Consider the following 16,890-nt stretch of genomic DNA (forward strand, 5'->3'; position numbering starts at 1 on the left):
CCATGATCCTCAGATCTCAGCTTATTGAGTAACTAAGATTACAGGACTGAGTCACCCATGCCTGACGAGGATCTGTTCTTAATATAGCAACTCAAATCTAATATCAACTCTCTGTCATCAAGTGAACCAAAAGAAGAAAAACTTTAAATTTTATAGTCCCTGATCCCTGAATGTAAAAGAAAAATGATTCTTGATTTCTTTTCCATGTTTTTGTTCCATTTTAATTTATACACACAAAAATTCATTTAGCAGAGTTGATGTGAGTTGTGTGTCCAGTCTTTATTTTCACAATGACTATTTGAATAATAATCTGAGGTTAATTTTAATTCTTTTCCTACCTTCCTTTTTTTTTGTGTGTGTACCAGTCCTGGGGCTTGAACTCAGGGCCTGGGTACTTTCCCTTCCCTTTTTTGTTTGAGGCTGGTGCTCTATCACTTGAAACACAGTTCTACTTTCAGCTTTCCAGTAATTAAGAATAGCTAGGATTATGGTCTGAGCTTCCAGTACATGGCAACTTTCTTTTCAGGTGATTAACTTTTTTTTTTAAACATTTTTATTCTTGGTCAGGACACCAATAGTGAATCCAAAATTACGGACTCTAAACCATTTAAATTAAAAGCATCAAAACTTGATGGAGAAAAAGTCAACAGAGCTTCAAATGCCAACTGTCTCTATGACAATGGGACCAGCCACACCAAAGCAGTGCCTTCCACAAGCCTCAGAGACAGCAGCATTGCCAACTTGGATCATGCAAAGAGCCCAGGCATGGCAATTCCTCCACTTACACATAGTCTTGCTACCATGGCTCCTGGTGTTAATTCTGTGGTGGGCACCATCCCAGGAGGGCAGAATTACAGGTATGAATTTAGAAAATAAGACCAAAAATTACTTCATGATAAATTTATAAATTACAACTGTTTAAGCCAGGCATAGGTAGCTCATGCCAGTAATCCCAGTTACTTAGAAGGCTGAGACTAAAGACTAATTGTTAGAAGCCAGCCCAGGCAGAAAAGCCCATAAGATTCCAAATAACCAGCCTAATGCCAAACTGGAGGCTCAAGTGGTAGAGCACCAGCCATGAGCAAGAAAACCAAGTGAGAGTACAAGGTCTTGAGTGTAAGCCTCAGTACCACCTCTAGAAAAGAAATGACAAGCCATGCACTGGTGGCGCTCTCGCCTGTAATCCTAGCTACTTGGGAGGCTGAGATCTGAGGATCACGGTTCAAAGCCAGCCCCAGCAGGAAAATCCATGAGACTTCTCTCCAATGAACCACCAGAAAATCAAAAGTGGCACTGTAGCTCCAAGTGGTAGTATGTTAGCCTTGAGCTGAAGATCTGAGGGACAGCCCCCAGGCCCAGAGTTCAGGCCCCACGACTGACAAAAAAAAAAATAACAAGTTTCTTAGTTCATCTATAGTTGTTTACTCTCAGGATTCTGGGAGTTATTTATACTTGTAAGATAACTTTTAGAACTTTTTTTTTTTTTGGTCAGTCGTGGGCTTGAACGCTGGATCTGGGCGCTGTCCCTCAGCTCTTCAGCTCAAGGCTAGCACTCTACCACTTGAGCTACAGCGCCACTTCCGGTTTTCTGGTGGTTTATTGGAGATAGGAGTCTCACAGTCTCTCCTGCCAGGGCTGGCTTTGAACTGCGATCCTCAGATCTCAGCCTCCTGAGTAGCTAGGATTATAGGCATGAGCCACCAGCGCCCAGCTAACTTTTAGAACTTTTAAAAATTATCATATATTAGTTCTAAAAGGCATGGGTTCTATTCTAACATTTCCACACACACATGAAATGGGTTGAATACATCCTTCTCTTTTTTTCCTTTTCCACTTACTCTTTTAAAAACATTTTTTTTTTTTTTTTTTTGTCGGTCATGGGGGCTTGAACTCTGGGCCTGGGCACTGTCCCTCAGCTCTTCAGCTCAAGGAGAGCGCTCTACCACTTGAGCTACAGCGCCACTTCTGGTTTTCTGGTGGTTTATTGGAGATAGGAGTCTCACGGTCTCTCCTGCCCGGGCTGGCTTTGAACCGCGATCCTCAGATCTCAGCCTCCTGAGTAGCTAGGATTACAGGCGTGAGCCACCAGCGCCCAGCTTCAAAACAATTTTAACCAGTTTCTTTGTTCTGTTTTTTTTTTTTTTGGGTCCGGTAGTGGGGCCTGTACGCTGGGCCTGGGCGCTGTCCCTCAGCTCTTCAGCTCAAGGCTAGCACTCTACCACTTGAGCCACAGCGCCACATCCAGCTTTTTTCTTTTTGCTTATGTGGTGCTGAGGAATCGAACTCAGGGCCTCAGGCATGCAAGGCAAGTGCTCTACCACTGAGCCACCTTCCCAGCCCCTGTTCTGTTTTTATACTTACAAACTACTTACTCTGTACCATCCTCTTTTACCACCTGGGTTAGCTCTTTCCCTCCAAGTGGTATTTACCCCCTTAATGAACCCACTTCATGTGTGTCTGGGTATGTGCACATGTGTGTGCATGCATGTGCTGATATACTGTTCAAACTAAGGGCCTTGTCCTGTACTTACTCACTGTTGGCACTTGAGCCATACCTCCAAAAGTTTTGTCCACTTGGGCTGGCTCCAAATCACAATTCTCAGATCTCAGCCCACTTTTTCAATTATTGTATGTATTAGTTGCACCAAGAATCTCCACTGTGGTACTTCAGATTTTAAAACTTTGGGCTGGGTGCTGGTGGCTCACAGCTATAATCCTAGCTACTCAGGAGGCTGAGATCTGAAGATCACAGTTCCAAGACAGCCTGGGGAGAAAAGTTTCCTGGAGACTCTTATCTCCAATTAAGCACTCAAAAACTGAAAGTGGCACTGTGGCTCAAGTGGTAGAACATTAGCCTTGAACACAAAGAGGTGCAGGGACTGGATCCAAGCCATGAGCTCAAGCCCCACAGTTGCAACAAACAAACAAAACCTTTTGGACTTGTGTGTTAAGAATTGTTAGGATTTGACTTAAAAATTCACCTGAGTCTTAAAGTAGGGTTGTGCTGTTTAAAGTATGACAATCTATAGCTGTTTTATCTAATAATGTAAAAAGAGTTTTTTGTTGTTGTTGTTGTCGTTTATTTTTGTCAGTTGTGGGCCTGGGCCTGGGCGCTGTCCCTCAGCTCTTCAGTTCAAAGCCAGCGCTCTATCCCTGGAGCCACAGCGCCACTTCCGGTTCTCTGAGTGGCTTATTGGAGATAAGAGTCTAGGATTACAGGTGTGAGCCACTGATGCCTGGCGTAAAAAAAGCCTATTATAATCAAAGAAATAAACATTTTTGAGAGCCTTCTGTTGGATGGATTGGCTATGAGCATTCAAAGGAGTTCCTTTGTGGGATTTACTGAAAGATAGATCATTTATTTGGCAGGAGTTGGCCATGTAGAAAGCATGGATGGTAAATGGTTGAACATTTCACCAAGATTATATATGCATTGTGTATTTGAGAGCATGCATTAAATTCTCATTGAACACTATGCCATTTGGTGCTAATTTCATTTGTTTTTTGTTTTTACTTAAATAATGCTTCTTACTGATTCTAGCTTTAAAATATTTTTAAATTACAGAATGGATGAGAAAACTAAGTATTGCATTCCAATTGTTAAACCAAATAAGCTCTCTCCCACGGGAATTTACAACATGAATGTGGCTACACCAGTAAGTAAACTGTCCTCAGTGGTAGGGGAGCAAGCACTAGTCTGTTCCAGACTCATGTTAGCAGCAAGTATGAAAGTGAAGAACCGATATATTTTTAAATTTGGGGACACACGGTTTTACCCTTAATCATCATGGATCATCACAGACAATCATAGTCACTCTGAAAGTTTGAGTTATATAAGTCTGAAAGATGGCATTGCAATGTCATCTATTTTAATAGTTTTCAACAGCATACTGAATACACTTAGTCTGATGATTACAAATTTTGTTTGAAGAGTAAATGAGAAGATTGAATCATCTTATTGTCTTACATACCCTATATTTTTGGTGGAAGTATTCTGTTTATTCATTTAACAAGCACTTATTCATCATCTATACTGTCAGACGCTATAATTGAACTAAATCAATCTCTTAATGGAGAAGATCAATAAATGAAAAATATGCAAACAGATTTTAATAGCAGAGGCATGTACAGGTACATTATTATTTTCAACATGGCCTTCAGAATGCTGCTTTAAAAAAGTCAATAATTCTGCTCAAACCATCCTCTGGCTTCTCATCTCTTAATAAAGGCCAATAATTCAGCATCATTAGGCTGCACCAGCCCTCTGGCCTATCTCTGTAACTTTCTCTCCTTCCCTCCCTCCCCCCTTTCCCTCCCTTCCTCCTTCCCTCCCTCCCTTCTTCCTTCTCTCCCTTCCTTCCTGTTTTGTACCATACTGGGGCTTGAATTCAGGGCCTGGGCACTGTCCCTGAATTTTTTCACTCGCAGCTGGTGCTCTCCCACTTGAGCCATAGCATGGTTAATTCAATTTAAAAGTCTTTTCTGCTCTGGCTGCCTTTGAACTTCGATCCTCAGATCCCAGCCTCCTGAGTAGCAACTACAGGTATGAGCCACCAGTGCCTGGCAAATCAACAAAGCTTTTTAAAGTAGCTAGCTCAATACCATTTTGCTAGATTTGATATCAAACTTGTTTTCGGGCATTGCATAATCAATGCTAACTGATAATCTTAGATCCTATTTCTGTTTATTCTTCTTTGGAAAAGGTCACCAAGAAAGGAGGTGAAGATTAGTGAGTGGAGAGAAGACCCTTGGAGTCTTAATGAAAACTAGTACAGGCAGAGATAAGCCTAAACTTTCTTCAGCTTCTAGTTTGAAGATCAGCACATCTGTCCCATTCTTTATGCCCTAACTCTGAGATGTGAATAAACATGTAATTATAAACATATTGTGTGTTTTGTCACTCTTTGAATAGGCAAATCTGATCATTTAAACTCATTTTTTAAAAAAAGTTTATTTTTATACTTACAGTTGTTTTGATCTAATCAGTTTACTTTCTAGAGCCTTAGCACTTGTTCTATTAAAAAAGGAAGCAGAAACATCCAAAACTTATAAGCTGACTATAGTTCTCTTAAAGATCCCTGACAGAGTGTTAAACTTGAGGCAGCAGGGAAAGATGTGTTTGTTGTGTGTGTAGTTCGTTTTATATACATGTATTTATATACATATAAAAGATTTCATTACACATAGTTCTTTTTTTTTAGCAAGTGCATGATCTCTCTTTATGCCTCTTGTTTGGAAAACATGAAAAATAGAGGGGTTCTGTGATTCTTTTTTTTTTTTTTTTTTTTTGTCGGTCGTGGGGCTTGAACTCTGGGCCTGGGCACTGTCCCTTAGCTCTTCAGTTCAAGGCGAGCGCTCTACCACTTGAGCTACAGCGCCACTTCCAGTTTTCTGGTGGTTTTATTGGAGATAGGAGTCTCATGGTCTCTCCTGCCCGGGCTGGCTTTGAACCGCGATCCTCAGATCTCAGCCTCCTGAATAGCTAGGATTATAGGCGTGAGCCACCAGTGCCCGGCTGGTTCTGTGATTCTTAAGTGACCGACCAAGATTAGAAAATTTCAAAAGCACAATTGTAGAGTTTCTATTCTTGCATTATTATTATTATTATTTTTTGGGTCCGGTCATGAGGCCTGAACTCTGGGCCTGGGCTGTCCCTCAGCTCTTCAGCTCAAGGCTGGCACTCTACCACTTGAGCCACAGCAGCACTTCCAGCTTTATTTTCTTTTTGCTTATGTGGTGCTGGGGAATCGAACCCAGGGCCTCATGCTTGCAAGGCAAGCGCTCTACCACTGAGCCACCTTCCCAGCCCCTATTTTTGCATTATTATTATTATTATTAGTTTGTGCTAGTACAAGGGCTTGAACTCAGGGCCTGGGACTGTCCCTCAGCTTTTTCACTCAAGGCTGATACCCTACCACTTGAGCCACAGCTCTACTTCTAGCTCTACTTCTACTTCCAGTGCTGCTTTTGGTTTTCTGTGTGGCTAATAGGAAATAAGAGTCTCACAGACTTTCCTGCCTGAGCTGGATTTGAACCGTGCTCCTCAGATCTCAGCCTCCTGAGTAGCTAGGATTACAGGTGTGAGCCACCAGCGCCCGGCCCACTTCTAGCTTTCAGGTAGGCATGACTTTCAAGGACTGTCCTGCCTGGGCTGTCTTTAAACCACACTCCTCAGATCTCAGCCTCCTGAGTAGCTAGGATTACAATAATGAACCACTAGCTCTTGGATGCTTTATTAATTATTTTTGATTTTATCAGCTATTCATTAATAATAAAACTCTTAGGAAAATAATTAAAGTTATACTTTTTTAAGTAAATGAATTATATTCTCAGGAAGACAGTATCATGAACTAACTCTGAGGAACAAGACAGGACATATATAGAAAAACCAGCAGGAAGATTATTTTGGGAAAGTGAAAAAAAAAAACTTGCAGGAAATGTGATAGGGCACATGCAGATAAGCTGTTCGAAGTGAAATAACAAAGCTAAACATAACAAAGTTAAACAACAACTATTTTCCAAGCAACAACAACAACAACAAAACTAGCCCAGGAGGTGTTGTGTGGCCTTGTATCACTGGCTTGATGGACCAGGGTGTTAGACTCATCTTCTAACCTTTCATTGCTTTCCAGGATCTAAATGTAGAACAATCAGATTGTCTACTTGTTAGCAGTTGTAATCAATTTAGTGAAGAAGAAATACAAAATAATTGGGTAAAATGGTTTTCTGTTATGAATGTCCAGCAGATATTTTATTATTCCTGCCCTTCCACTCTGCAAATTTTTACAGTATGAACATAGTAGTTGCCAAAGACGGCAAGCCTCAAATTATCTTAAAGCTAATTTGTTTGTGTTAACCATCCTGCTGATGCTAGGTCTCTAATGAAAAGAGCCTCCTTCAGGCAAATAAGAAAAGAAAAGAATATGCCAGAGCAGATGTCCATTTGCCTGAACTAAACTACAACCATCTCCCTCAGCTAAAAGCCTTAGAAGGCATTGGTATGTATAGGATGCTTTTCACTTTTATCAGCCCATATGTTTGTACTATTCAGTGTTGTATGTTAACCTAACAGGGTATTAAAAAAATCAACATTCAGAGTAATTTTTTCATATTTCTGTAGACACACTGATGCATAAAAAGTACAGTAGTTGGGACACAGTTAATACGAAACAAACAAAATGCCTGCTTTTTCATTTGTGAATTCATTTTATGATTACCTTTATATAGCTCGAAATTCTAGGTTAATAAAGAAAGAGAACAAAACTCTATTGGAAAGTCGGATTCCACCACTGGCTGCCATTGACCTGCATTCTCCCAGTACTGCAGTGCATCAGGTACACAACTACCACCTACCTTTATTTACTTTCAGTCTATCTTATTTTACGTAAAATGTTCTTGTTTCATAGCATACAAGTATAGAGTCTTTCATTTGTATCCTTCAGTCAATTTTTGCCATTTAACTACAATATAGATATTGTCTATCACTTCTAACATATCACTTCATATATATATATATATATATATGTATGCAATTTTTATTTTTTACTTTTTGGTCAGTTGTGGGGCTTGAACTCAGGGTCTGGGTGCTGTTCTTGAGCTCTTTTTGCTCAAGGCTAGTGCTTCACCACTTTGAGCCACAGCTCCACTTCTGGTTTTTGAGTGGCTAGTCTCATGAGGGACTTTTCTGCCTGGGCTGGCTTTGGCTTTGAACTGCCACCCTCAGTTCTCAGCCTCCTATGGTTAGGATTATAGTTGTGAGTCACCAGTGCCTGGCCATCACTCCATATTTAAACTGACATTTAGTATTTGGCTGTTTTTGGGTCAGAAAGCTAGGTGCAGTAGCTTCTCTGCATAAGTTGAATAGATCAAAATCAAGTGCTCTGAAGGCTGCATTTCTTTCTGCGGGGGTTTCAGGGAGAGTGTGTTTCCAAGCTCATTCACCTTGTTGACAGAATTGAGTTCCATATGGTTGTATGGCTGAGATCCTGTTTCCTTCCTGGCTGAAAGCTTGCTGCTGACAGATGAAGTCTACCCACATTCCTTGACTGATGGCTCACTTTCTCCCTCTTCAAATCCAACTACAGCAGGCAAATCCTGTTTACATTGTGGATTTCTGTCCTTTCTGCCTCATCTCTCTGACTCACTAGGTTTCTATTTGGAGCTTACATGGTTACACGTAAGCCTTCCAAGAAGATAATCTTTATACCTTAAGGTCAGTTGATTGATAAAGGTCAGTTGATTGATTATATCAATTCCACATGGGAAGTCCCTTCTTGGCAGTAGGATGATTAACCAGGGGACAGGAGTCCTTTTTTTTTTTTTTTGGTCGGTCATGGGGCTTAAACTCTGGGCCTGGGTGCTGTCCCTCAGCTCTTCAGCTCAAGGCTAGCACTCTACCACTTGAGTCATAACGCCACTTCCAGTTTTCTGGTGGTTAATTGGAGATAAGAGTCTCAGAGATTTTTTTGCTTGGGCTGGCTTTGAATGGTGATCCTCAGACCTCAGCCTCCTGAGTAGCTAGGATTACAGGTGTGAGCCACTGGCACCTAGAGGGAAAGGAATCTTAAATGCATAATCTTTTTCCTTTTTGAGATTTTTTTTCTACCATGGTACTGGGAATTGAAAGCAGGGTTGTGGGGATTCTAGGCCCTCCATCTGAACATATATATGTATATGTGTATATTAGATATTTTGATATTTTCTCCTAAATTCATGTGACTGTTTGCTCTTTTCTACCTTTTTTTTTTTTTTTTTTTTTTAATTTGGCCAGTCTTGGAGCTTGAACTCAGGGCCTGGGCACTGTCCCTGAGCTTCTTTTGCTTAGGACTAGTATTCTACCACTTGAACCACAATACCACTTCAGGCTTTTTCTGTGTATGTGATACTGAGGAATTGAACCCAGGTCTTCATGCATGTTAGGCAAGCACTCAACCACTAAGCCATATTCCCAGCCCTCTACTCTCTTTTTCTATGTATTCTTCAGATTGTAAGACTCCTTCCTTCTTTCCTGCTTGCCTTCTTTCCCTCCTTCCCTCCCTCCCTCCCTTCCTCTCTCTCTCTGTCTCTTTCTCTCTCTCTCCTTCTCCCCCTCTCTCCTTCTCTCTCTCTCTCTCTCTCTCTCTCAGTTGTGGGGCCTGGATTTGGTCTGGGCACTGTCCCTCAGCTCTTCAGCTCAAGGCTAACACTCTATCACTTGAGCCACAGCACCACTTCTGGCTTTTTCTGCTTATGTGGTGCTGAGGAATCGGACCCAGGACCTCATGCATGCAAGGTAAGCACTCTACCACTGAGCCACCTTTCCAACCCTCTTTTATTTCTTAACATTCTCTGTTAACATATAGTAGCTGTATAAGCAGGGTTCACTATGATAGGTTATACAAGTTCTTTTGATCTATCTTCTTGTTCTCTGACATTTTATCACCTACTTTATCCGTTCTAATTTATTTTTTATTTTTTTGCCGGTCATGGGGCCTGAACTCTGGGTCTGGGTGCTGTCCCTCAGCTCTTCAGCTCAAGGCTAGCGCTCTACCACTGGAGCCACAGCGCCACTTCCAGCTTTTTCTGTTTATGTGATGCTGAGGAATCGAACCCAGGGCCTCATGCTTGAAGTATTCATTTAGTTCTTCTATAGCTGCTTCTTCTAGGCTAAGAATTCCTGTCCATGTATTTCTTTATGTAGCATAGTGTGATAAAACCTGCTTTGAAATCTTAACATGATGCTTCCAACAGGTTTTTGTTTATGTTTTGTATTGAGAGGACAGATGGGTTGTACTGGGGCATAGAAGACCAGATGTATATTTTGGTTCTGTTTTTATTTTTACTTATTAATTAATTAATTAATTTTGCTGGTAGGAGCTCGAACTCTGGGCCTTGAGCTTCTGCTTGGCTTTTTTTTTTTTTTTTTTTGCCCAAGACTGGCACTCTACCACTTTTTGTTTATATTTTTCGAAACAGAGTCTTGGTATGCTGCAAGGCTCTTTCAATTCAGATTGTCCTTTCTCAGTCTCCTGAGTGACCATGCTTGTCTTGGATTTTTTTTTTTTTTGTTTTTGTTTTTGTGTGATGGACTTAGATCTTGAACTCAGAGCCTGGGTGCTATCCCTGGGCTTTTTTTTTTTTTTTTTTCCTCAAGACTAGTGCTCTTCACTGGAGCCACAGCTCCACATTTAGCATGTGGCTTTACAAGTGTCTTTTAACATGTATGTAATAAAGAGGCAAGCTGGGCACCGGTGGCTCATGCTCATAATCCTAGCTACTCAGGAGGCTGAGATCTGAGGATCATGGTTCAAAGCCAGCCCCAGACTCTTATCTCCTATAAACTACTAGAAAACCAGAAGTGGTGCTGTAAGTCAGGTGGTAGAGTGCTTGCCTTGAGCTGAAGAGCTCAGGGATAGCACCCAGGCCCAGAGTTCAAGCCCTACAACCGACTAAATAAATAAATAAATAAATAAGTAAAGAGGCCAAAGAAAAATATCCTCTTATCTTTTTCCATGAAACCAACTTGGTTTATGACTCGTTAATTTAATAAAGCATCTTGTATCTGAACAATCAGCATCAGAATTTTGGGAGAGCAGCTGTTTTGCAGTTACTGAATCTGTAATGCTTGATTATTGATTTATAGGCATCAGGATCTTTCCCATCAGATGATTCAGAGGCCGATTTGCCTCGGATGGAGCACCAGCACTGACAATCATTTTAATTCTAATCAGGGTAGGTCTGAATTTTCCCCTTAAAGCTGTGTAATCATCTATAAGAAATATTTTTGTGGAGCCGGGCGCTGGTGGCTCACGCCTGTAATTCTAGCTACTCAGGAGGCTGAGATCTGAGGATCGCAGTTCAAAGCCAGCCCAGACAGGAAAGTCTGTGAGACTCTTATCTCCAACAAACCACTCAGAAAACCCGAAGGTACTGTGGCTCAAGTGGTAGAGCGCTTGCCTTGAGCTGAAGAGCTGAGGGACAGCGCCCAGGCCCAGAGTTCAAGCCCCATGACTGACCCCCCCCCCCAAAAAAAAGAAATATTTTGTGGCTTACTGGAGAAAGTTTTCAGTTGAAATACTCTGGTGATTGCCAGAGAACTCCTGACAGAGAAGTTATGCCACTTAGAAAGCCGAAGTAGCATTTGTCTGTGATGAGTCTTGTGGTTATGTCTTGTTCTTTAAGGAATCTGCATTTTATTGTATATTGTAATATGAATTTAGGGTGGCAATTGCTCAAGAAGGATGAATATTCATCTTGCTTTCCAGTCATTTGACCTGTGGGTTTGTAAAGCAAGATAGATTCAATGATTATTTGGTAATTTCCCAAGATAACAAATAATTGCTTTTTTTTTTTCTTTTCTTAAGTGCCGGTCCTGGGGCTTGAAGTCAGGACCTGGGCACTGTCCTTGAGCCTTTTATTGCTCAGAGCTAGTACTCTATCACTTGACATAGCTCAAGTGTATTTTATTGGAGATAAGAATCTCACAGACTTCCTGCATAGGCTGGCTTTAAATTGTAATCCTCAGATCTCAGCCTCTTGTGTAGCTAGGATTACAGTGTGAATCTCTGGCACCTGGCTGATATTAATCTGTTGATCTCCACAAAGCATTTTCAATATCTGTAACATTAAAGGCAGATTTACTGTAAAGTGAACAAGATATTTGATTTGAATTCCTCATTGTGCAGGCTCTTCCCAGAGCTTGGGAGAGGTCTTTGCATGCATTCATTTCGTTTAGCTCACGTGAACTGTGAATAGCTAATTCACAGAAACCTCACAAACTGCAGGCCATCTACAACTTCAATTTTTTTTTTTTTTTTTTTTTTTTTTTTTTTTGCTTAAGGGTAGTGCTTTACCACTGGAGCCACAGCACCACTTCTGGCTTCTTCTGTGTATGTGGTACTGAGAAATCGAACCCAAGGCTTCATGCATGCTAGGCAAGCACTCTACCACTAACCCACATTCCAGCCCTAATCTGTTTTTAAAAAATCATTATCTGCATAAAAAGATACAGTGTGCTGCACAAGATAATTTGGGCTGACAATTACCTTAAAGATTGTCATTTTGGTGCTGTCGGAGTTTGAACTCAGAACCTCATGCTTGCAAGACAGAGAGACGCTCTCCCATTGAGTACTCAGTGATTAAAAAAAAAGCAAAGCTTTTTTTTTTTTTTTTTTAAATAGCATCTTACTTTTTGTCTGGCCTCAAACCACCATCCTAATCTCCACCTTCTGAATAGCTGAGGTTAGAGGTGTATACCACCACAACTAGCCTAAAATCTTTTTTTTCCTTTTAATATATATTTGTTTTTTTGTTTTGTTTTTGGGTCCGGTTGTGGGGCCTGAACTCTGGGCCTGGGCGCTGTCCCTCAGCTTCTTCAGCTCAAGGCTAATGTTCTACCACTTGAGCCATAGCGCCACTTCCAGCTTTTTTCTTTTTGCTTATGTGGTGCTGAGGAATCAAACCCAGGGCCTCAGGCATGCAAGGCAAGCGCTCTACCACTGAGCCACCTTCCCAGCCCCTCCTTTTAATATATAACATGAGGTTTTCTTACAGTGCCTAGCACCTACCAATGTTATCAGTGTGTACAAGGTGAGAAAGGAAATGAATAGAGATCAGTTTTTACAGAATGTATATACAGAGTGCATATAAATGTTTGAAAATACTTTCCCATGCTTCTAGATGCTGCTCTTACACTGGAAATGAGGTCCTCTTGCAACGGGAGTGCTGATGTCCTAGGAGAAGCACCCGTGTTTTGATAATTTCCTTCTGAACTGCTTGTTTTTCTATGAAAGGCTTAGTATAAGAAGAAGACAAACTTCTGAATGTATCCAAGGGGGATTGAACAAGTCCTTCCTGCTCCATCCCCAGCTGTGACCCCATCGCGTTTCTAATGTACCAGTACTATTTCAAGATATAGCCAACGAGAGAATAGTGACATGCTTCTTGTACACGAAGTGTATTTGCGGTTAGTAGATTGTATCTTTAAAGTTACCTAAGATAAAAAAGTGAGTAAAAGAAGGGGAGAAAAACATTATAAAAGGTCATGTTATTTATGCATTGAATTTTGTGTGATCTGTATACATGTTTATGGTTGAAGAGAATGAATAAAAATAAAAACAAAAAACCCTAGGATCCATAGAAGAAAAATTTTCTTTTACATTAACTATAAAAGCTATATACACAACTACTGTCCATGCATAGACATATATGTTTGGTTTCTGTCATGATTGTTGATACTCAGTATATTTGTTATAGGAATCTGATCTCTCTGCTAATCTTCTAAGAACCACAGTAAGGCAAATCTGGTAGAGAAAGCTTGTATGTCTAATGATTTATAAGTCATTGTAAGCTTGTAAGATTCTGGTGCTAAAGTTCCTATGTAGAGGAACATAATTGGAATGAGTGGAGTAGGAGAAATTTAAAGGTATACCTTCAGATGGAGAAGCACAGGTGCTTTTCATTGAAAAAACAGGTATGCATTCAAGATAGGGAAGCAGGGTTACTAATAATCAGGGTGGTTACTCTTCTCTGGGCCCAGTGCTATTGATTCAACCTGCTGAAGGGGCTTTGGTTGGGAAGGGCTCTATTGTAGACTCCACTCTTGGCCACTGGTAGTTTGAGGATGGGAATGGACAGAAGCCAGAGATGTTTGCTATTTCCTTGTTACCTCAGACCCTTAGGTCCTCCCCAAAGCTATTCACCAAGGTGCAAAATCATTTATGCGTAGCCCACAGGTGCTTTCTAGTGCACAGATCCAGATCTTTTTAGGTAGGAGGATCAGACATACTTGAAGTCAACATCTTTAAATCTTTTACATGAAAGTCAATGTGAAAATATTTGCTTAACTGAGCTTCTAGTACCCTTAGAGTTTATATATTTGCATATGGTGTCTTTTATCTATTAAGAGTCCTTGTGAACCTCAGAATTAAGGAACTAAAAATCACTTATGTACATGTGGAGACTTGAGGATATCTGGTTAGAATCTTGGGAGAACTACTAAAAATGATTTTGAAAGGCTGGGAAGGTGGCTCAGTGGTAGAGTGCTTGCCTTGCATGCATGAAGCCCTGGGTTCAATTCCACAGCACCATATAAGCAGAAAAAGCTGGAAGTGGCGCTGTGGCTCAAATGGTAGAGCACTAGCCTTGAGCTGAAGAACTGAGGGACGGTGCCCAGGCCCAGAGTGCAGGCCCCACAACTGACCAAAAAAAAAAAGATTTTGGAAATTGGGATTGTAATCTCTTTTAAAATTTTATGATATATTTAATATCTCTTTACAAGGATATGATTTAGTCACATACTAATATGAAATATATATGATATATATACACCATATATATATATGTATATATACCAGTGAGGGACAGTGGACTTGCTGTGTGTATGTGTATGTTTTAAAATTAATATCTTATTAAACTCCATAGATCGATTTAATTTAGATTTATTAAGAGTGCAAATAAAATATACAGCACTGTATGGCATTTAATAAATAAATTTGAACGAATGTGTTTACTCTCTTTTTTGAAACTTTGGCTATAAGGGGAGGTGTTTTGGTTGGAGTATGAAATATCAGGGCTGAACACTTGCTGAGCATGTGTGAAGCCATGGATTCAATCTCTAGTAGCACAGTAATCAAAACAAACCAGAAAGAAAAAGATGGAAAATTAAATGTCTCCCACATGCTTATGTGTGTAGTATCTCGGGTCACCAGCTGGTGGCGCTACTTTTGGAAGGCTCCAGGGATGAGTCTTAGAGATTACATCATACCTGATCCCCAGTCCCTTCCTTGCTCTCTGCATCCAGGAGGTGAGCAGCCTCCTCTTCCTCTACATCTTCCTCCCAGTGTAAGTTCAGTTTCACCATGGACCCAGAATCAAAGACTGCATTGAAAATTTAAACCACAAGACAAAGAAAACTCTTCTTCTATTACCTTGTTGCTGTCACAGCAACTGGAAAAAGTAACTGATACAGGCGACAAGTTAATTTTCTTGTACAACTGATCATCTAAGCAGCATGTAATAAAATAACATGTCTTAGCCAGGTGCTGGTGGCTCACGCCTGTAATCCTAGCTACTCAGGAGGCTGAGATCTGAGGATCACTGTTCAAAGCCAGCCTGGGCATGAAAGTTTGTGCAACTCTTATGTCCAATAAATCACTTGAAAACCAGAAGTGGTGCTATGGCTCAAGTGGTAGAGTGCTTGCCTTGAGCTGAAGAGTGCAGGGACAGCACCCAAGCCCAGAGTTCAAGAGACCAACAACAAAAAAAAAACATGTCTTTGGAAGACGATTTGGCAAAGCTGGATCAGCCCCAGGATTAGAACTGAATTCTCCTGGATTGTCTGGCTTCCCACTGAAATGGGAATACAGAAGATGTATTTTCTTACACGACTCAGTTTTGGTCATTTTATCTTAATTGAGCTACAATGTAAGGCTGACCTGTGCTAAATAGACTAGAATGACAAAGGTGGGCAGCTTGTTTTTCAAGTCTTTTGGTATATAACCACTAACAAGGAACTAGAGAACATACAACAGGTTTTAGCTAATCTTAGTGAATTGGACTGAATGGATTGTTCTTTTTTTCTTGTTTGCTTGGTTTTTTTTTAAAAAAACTGTATTATTATTTTTGTCTTTTCTTTTTTGGTACTGGGGATCGAACCTAGGATGTTGTACTTGCTAGGCAAGTACTTTGCCACTGAGCTCCATCCCAGTCCTGTTTTTTCTTTTAAATTATTAGTGTTAAGCATGTCTGCATTAGAAAGGATTCCTTAAACTCTTCTATTTGTATAAAGTTATTATCTTATATTTTGCTTTCTAAAGAATCTTATTTTTCTCTTGATAGTTTCAAACATGAAATAACTTGAAAACATAATTAACCCACAGCTTGTTTCTTAATGTGCTCTTCTGAGAAACAACTCACCACAAATCTTGATGTCATCGTTTGTAAGTAACTCATAATTTAGAGCTTTGTGTTTAGAAGTATTTGTGGGTGTCTCATGTTGACTATGTTATACATGGAGAAAATGGTAAAACATCACTTTTCTTTGTTTTCATTTTTTGGTGAAAATTTTCTCCATTGGATAGCCTTGCTTAAATTCTTTTTATTCTTTGCTTTATACATTGTAAAATGGTGGCAAGTGTTTTTAATTTTTTATTATCTTTAAGTACTTGTACAAAGGAGGTGCCATTTAACAAGGCAGTTTGTCAGTACAGTGCTTCTTGATCAGTGTCACCCAACTCCAAAGTTCTCACCCCCCTTCAACTGCTGCTTCCCATACTTTTCTTAATTTTGTGGTATGTATACAATGGCTGTAGTCTCCCCAAACCCCTCTCACTCAGTTACCCTCTTTCCTTGGCTGCACCCTTGGGAAGTGTGTTGCCAGTTAATGAAGAACTCTAACAAGAATAAGGGAAATGCAGATAACACATCTCAAAATAGTTCACTTTCTTGTCCTTGGACTAAGGTGTGATATCCTGTCCAAAGAATAGGCAAGAACAATAACCAATGTTCACCAACCTTATTGAAAGGTCACTCTCTAAAGATTAGGAGCCACACCCAATCTGCTTTTGCTACACATTATTGTCTAGTACCCTGATTTATATATGACCATAGAAATAATAACTCTGAAGGAGGAAGATTGTTCATATTTTATGTATCAGGCAATAGGCTTAGAGGATTTAGAGTTTAATATCATTCAATAAATGAAAAAAAAAAACCCGTGAGTGTTTATGTAAATATGGTCATGCTTACTTAGAGCTGAGTTTGACTTTAAAAAGAAAACCTTTGTTTAGATAATATAAAACATCAGGAGCTTAGGTTCTTGGAGCTCCATGCTTCCTTATTTGCTTCCAAAGGGAGGAGGTGAGGTGTTTCCCCAAGTTTGAAAATTGCTCTCTCATTGCTCCTACTTTGGCT

The 16,890-nt window shown here is 40.2% G+C and overlaps 1 protein-coding gene and 1 non-coding gene across 3 annotated transcripts in view; one reads left to right on the top strand and one right to left on the bottom strand.

Annotated features, from left to right (window-relative positions):
* Cdkl2 (cyclin dependent kinase like 2) overlaps positions 1-14,484 on the top strand; it is a 39,061-nt gene extending 24,577 nt beyond the window's left edge. Inside the window, exons 9-14 of one of the 2 annotated variants that reach the window (XM_070013223.1) lie at positions 568-857; positions 3,566-3,656; positions 6,875-6,998; positions 7,228-7,334; positions 10,622-10,710; positions 12,658-14,484. In XM_070013223.1, coding sequence (XP_069869324.1) covers positions 568-857; positions 3,566-3,656; positions 6,875-6,998; positions 7,228-7,334; positions 10,622-10,687 — 678 coding nt within the window. In that variant the 3' untranslated portion in view covers positions 10,688-10,710; positions 12,658-14,484. Of the gene's footprint in view, positions 1-567; positions 858-3,565; positions 3,657-4,703; positions 4,901-6,874; positions 6,999-7,227; positions 7,335-10,621; positions 10,711-12,657 lie in introns of those variants that run through there. The other variant, XM_070013224.1, reaches the window with a different exon arrangement.
* Positions 5,735-5,799, bottom strand: Trnaa-ugc (transfer RNA alanine (anticodon UGC)). Its single transcript has one exon. It is a non-coding gene; the product is annotated as a tRNA-Ala (tRNA).
* Positions 14,485-16,890: the final 2,406 nt, after the last annotated feature.

The sequence above is a fragment of the Dipodomys merriami genome, unplaced genomic scaffold (genome assembly GCF_024711535.1).
Source record: "Dipodomys merriami isolate MVZ:Mamm:240054 unplaced genomic scaffold, mDipMer1.0.p SCAF_9, whole genome shotgun sequence".
NCBI lineage: Eukaryota > Metazoa > Chordata > Mammalia > Rodentia > Heteromyidae > Dipodomys > Dipodomys merriami.